This window comes from Brassica napus, chromosome A4 (assembly GCF_020379485.1).
Source record: "Brassica napus cultivar Da-Ae chromosome A4, Da-Ae, whole genome shotgun sequence".
Lineage (NCBI taxonomy): Eukaryota > Viridiplantae > Streptophyta > Magnoliopsida > Brassicales > Brassicaceae > Brassica > Brassica napus.
The window spans coordinates 11,437,107-11,441,747 of NC_063437.1; the positions used below are offsets into that span (position 1 = coordinate 11,437,107).

Here is a 4,641-nt window from a genome sequence, read left to right on the forward strand (position 1 = left end):
TCTATATAATCTTCGACAATCAACGGTAGTGATATAAAATCAAACAGAATAGATGTCGTTTAGTATTATTAGGGATTTAGGGTATATTCCCTTGCTTGCTGTTTGAATAAAAAGAATTACTAAAATACTGATTTTAATTAAAAGCATAGCTTAAAAATAATCCAGTGGCAGAGAATTGTAAATACTGTTGAAACAAAAGGGCACCTCAAAAAAGGGCCTTCTGTTTTAATAGTATTGATACAAATATATGAATAGTAAATCATTCGTAAATTAAGCTGCTCAAGGAAAATGTACATATGATCAGAAAACAACTTAAATGAGTACAAAACATGGGTTATTATATAGAACAAAAAAATAGAATCATAATTATCTTCTTATCTTGTCTCTTCATATGCTTCTTCTATATTCTATGTGCATTTATATTATTCTCTATGATTATTAATATTTAAAATGTTAGTAAGGTGAAATCCTAAGATGAAAGCCCTTTGGTGCAAAAACTCTTGGAAACACCATTAGTTTATCCCCTCCCATCTCCTCCCATCTGCCATTATAGTCAATTCAGCACACAGTATTAACAACAATACAAACTTCCGAAATCAAATCACAATAACTCCAAAATTTAAAATAAAATCTTTGAACAAGAACCGACCTGTATCTTGTAACAAAATAATGGAGGAAGCTCGATATCTCAACAATCCCTAGTTCCTTTCCAGGGCAAAGCCTTGTCCCACCTCCAAACACAAAGCATGAGTTTTGTGACTCCAAGCTCTTCTCCTTCATTCACAAATTCAGCAAAACACGTTTTCAAAATCATTCGTTTCATGTTTTTAAATAGTTTTATAAATTCATATCGAGTTAAAATTAAATTTTATGTTTATAATTTAATAAGACAGTAGTTTCAACAAATGGACTACTAATATATTTATAATTATATATTCCCTCTGTTTTATAAAAAATGTCCCTTTGACATTTTCACACAGATTAAGAAAATGATTGAAATGCATTAAACTTATGATTAATTACACATATTCAACTAATAATTTTTGAGATAAATAAAATTATTTATAAAATCAATACATTTATAATTAATTTTAAGCTGAAAGTTGCATTGAAATTCTAAAATGGCACTCTTTTTGCAACAAGAAAAAAAATCTAAAGTGATACTTAATATGTTAATATGAAACAGAGAAAGTATAATTTACCTTTAAATATATTAATAAATACAAAACAATAGTATAAAACTGCATTTATTGTGAAACAGATGCTTACCATCCATCTCCATGGATTAAAGATCAATGGGTCCTTGTAAAGATTTGTGTCGTAATTAATTTCTCTCGTGTATACGTAAATTCTCCATCCTTTTGGAATTAAATAACCTACAATTATTAAAGATCATGATCACAATATTAAAATCATTTAAAAACACACACGGAAAAGGTTTATATTCTGCCAAATTTATTGGAAAATAAAAGAAACCATGGAGGGCTCTCACAAAGGAGAATGCTTTCATCGCTGGATTTGGTTGGTGTTCATAATACACTCTAAATCATTGATCTACTCTAAGGTCCACCACATGCTCACATTATTTCTCTTTTTTTTTGTTTATGAATTTAAATTTACAAAGTTATTATTAAAAATAACAAGAAAACTGAAATAAGAAATGTATACACGTACCGTTGATTTCCATGTCGCGGGTAGTTTTCCTCAGGACCCCATTAACGATTGTTGCCAGTCTTGATGTCTCTAAAATCACCTGTAATTTAAAATTTTAATATTTATTACTAATGGCTAATGATTTTTAATTGTAAGATACACAAATGTTGATTACTCACAGCTCGAGTGAACTTCATTGACTTCACATTCTCTAAATCGAGTGGGTCGTCTTGTCGTTTTCTTTCCCTTATAGTCAAATGCTCTCTCTGCAATTCCAAAACAGCCAAATATCAAATAAGTTAACCATATTAAACTGGAGGATCATTAGACCGGTTTTGTCTTTTCAGGGGACATACTCTGAGTTCTTCAAGAGCTTTTGGATGATCATGGAGGTACTTAAGAGCCATCATTGAGGTAGTAGACACAGTTTCGTAACCTGAATACAAGATCGTTACGACTTGGTCTCTTATCTCTTCATCGGTTAATGGGTATCTGTTGTCTTCCTTCTTCATCAAGTAACCTAACATGTCTGTAAATGTTTCTCCAGAATCTTTACGCTCTTGCATCAACTCGCTAAGTAACCTATCAATGTTCTTTCTTGCCTAAAGAGGAACCAATAAGGGCATCAGCATCAATGAACCTTAAGGGAGGTTCATAACTTTAATTTTTTATTATTATTTTTTAAAATTTTTCTGTTTGATTTTTTTTTAAAAAAAAAAAAAAAAAAAATTAAGCGGACCAATCACGGGCCGCCACATGGCGTGGGGCCCGCGATACAGTGATGAACCAGGTTCATCCCAGTGACCCTGCAAGAGCTGAGTTCACCAAAAATAGAATATTTTAATATTTTTTTTTTTGGGAAAGGTGTGAACTTCTGCATTGAACCTTCAATGCAGATGCTCTAAAGATTCAGTTTATGTTTTTAATTCAAATTTCTTTGGAACGTCAAGATCAAAGATTTTACTTGGATTCCACAACGATAATTTGTGCCGGGTAGATCGATTGGGACGGAGAGAGTTCCAACAACAAGCTTGAAGAACTCATTTTTGAATTCTTCAACGAGTGGTTTTCTTAAATTTCCAGCGATTTGTGACAAAGAAGATAAAAACGCCATCTGCGCGAAAAAAACATATTTACATGTATTATCAGTTATTTAATAATATGCCCATCCTGCCATCCATAGAACTAAGCTTCCCACACCCACAGCATGTAAGTTGATTTAATATATTATTCGTATAAGTTAAAATTTCTCCTGAGCAAAGAAACAAAATAGTATAAATGTGTTTATTTATCTTTTCTTCGTAAGAACTATATCTTACTAATTAAAGTTCAAAAAAAAAACTATATCTTACTAATTTACCTATACAAATTAACAAGTTTGTAATCATTATTTTGTTAAATAGAAATGTTTTGGTCATTCCCACACCACAGCATGTAAATTGTTCAAAAACATTATTTACTTCAAAACAGAGAAAATTACTTTTTGGAACGAGCATTTAATTCCAATGCCTAGAACTATCATAATAATTTTGATATAATCGATTCACCTAAAACTGCTTGATTATTTTTTCAAAGAATATAAACTGCATAATGAATTTAACCTATTGAGAACTTTATATCCTCATATTGTAAAGGTATATAGACTTAAGAAACAGAGAGACGAGAGTGAGAGAACATACATGTTTGGTCTTATCCTGGATATCAACATTCTCAAGCTCACTCCATTGACCAAGATAACTTCTCATGAAGTAATCGACTTTGGGCAAGATGTGATCTCTCATCATGGCTGAGCTTATGAGTGAAAGAAGCGAGCCTCTCATAAGGCGGTGGCTCGAACCATGAACCGCAGCCATGTTGCAAGTCCCGAGAATGTCAAGCATCGATTGTGGATAACCAGGAACCAAACCTTTCGATTCGTTCTTTAAGATGTATCTGTTGATCTCTGTGTCCATCGAGACTAACGTTGGACAACCAAGGAGATGCGATTTGAAGAAACTCCCATATCTGTTGATTCCAAGTTAGTATTTAAGAGGAAAACAAAATCTTGATTTGTTTATTTTGAGTATTTTTTTTTTACCGGAGTCTTTGGTTTCTCATGAAGTCAGGGCCTTGTTTGAGGAACTCGGTTGTTTCGCCAAAGATTGGCCACCCCATGGTTCCAGGAGGGAGATTAGTCTTGTTGTATCGCATTTCGTTCCATCGGAGCAGCGCAGAACAGAGCAAGACGAGGACAAAGAGAAAACCAATCATCACCATCACTATTCCCATCTCACTCTGTTCTCGTTGTTCCTTTTTTTTTTTTGCTCTGCGTTTAGAGAGAGAGTGAGGGAGAGAGAAGGTGATTTGAATGTGGTTGAGACTAGAAGAGTGTGTTTGTAAGTGTTTATATAGAAAGCTACGTCAAGTGCATCCTATTTAGAATACCCTTCATAATAATGTTTTGGATGAAATATTATTAACAGTGTAAACTGTAAACATTGTACTTTTTTAAAGTTGTGATCATTTTTTTAAAAGAAATTCCAAGTTCCTAATATTGGTCAATAATTTTTCCAAATATTCTGAGACAGTTTTTAAAATCAGAATTAACAATTTGTATCATAAGGATTAAATTTGAAGCATTAAAAACGAAATTCATTATATTAACTTATGATACTTCTAGTATGTAAGATACTAAAACTGTATTATGTACATGCCTTTACGATAACATATTTGCTAAGATATTGTATTTTGTAATATATATATATATATATTTGGAAATAATGTAAAAAGAAAAAGAAATTATACAGCAAATATGGGTGTTTCTTTTGTAAAAACTTACACTCTTAGATATGGTTGTTCAAATCGAACTAGGTTTACCGGATCAAGCCGAAGCTAGTCTAATACACTTTTTCGAAAGTGTGTTCTAGGAAAACCAACTACACCAAGCATATGGACCAGACTGCTCATGCGAAAGACCAACAAATGAATAATCCATATCCCGCCCACAAA

At 32.3% G+C, this 4,641-nt stretch overlaps 1 protein-coding gene across 2 annotated transcripts; it reads right to left on the bottom strand.

Annotated features, from left to right (window-relative positions):
• Positions 1–248: 248 nt before the first annotated feature.
• Positions 249–4,018, bottom strand: LOC125575048 (cytochrome P450 85A1). Of its 2 annotated transcripts, XM_048777561.1 has the most exons (9): positions 3,731–4,018; positions 3,333–3,657; positions 2,618–2,767; positions 2,010–2,255; positions 1,833–1,919; positions 1,675–1,753; positions 1,270–1,376; positions 650–774; positions 249–541 (listed from the first exon to the last, which is right to left on the bottom strand). In XM_048777561.1, the coding sequence occupies exons 1-9, from the start codon at positions 3,919–3,921 to the stop codon at positions 454–456; spliced, it is 1,398 nt and encodes a 465-aa protein (XP_048633518.1). In that variant the 5' UTR covers positions 3,922–4,018; the 3' UTR covers positions 249–453. The 2 variants fall into 2 exon arrangements, with proteins under 2 accessions (XP_048633518.1, XP_048633519.1); XM_048777562.1 differs by lacking the exon at positions 249–541 and having other exon boundaries at positions 699–766; positions 1,260–1,376.
• Positions 4,019–4,641: the final 623 nt, after the last annotated feature.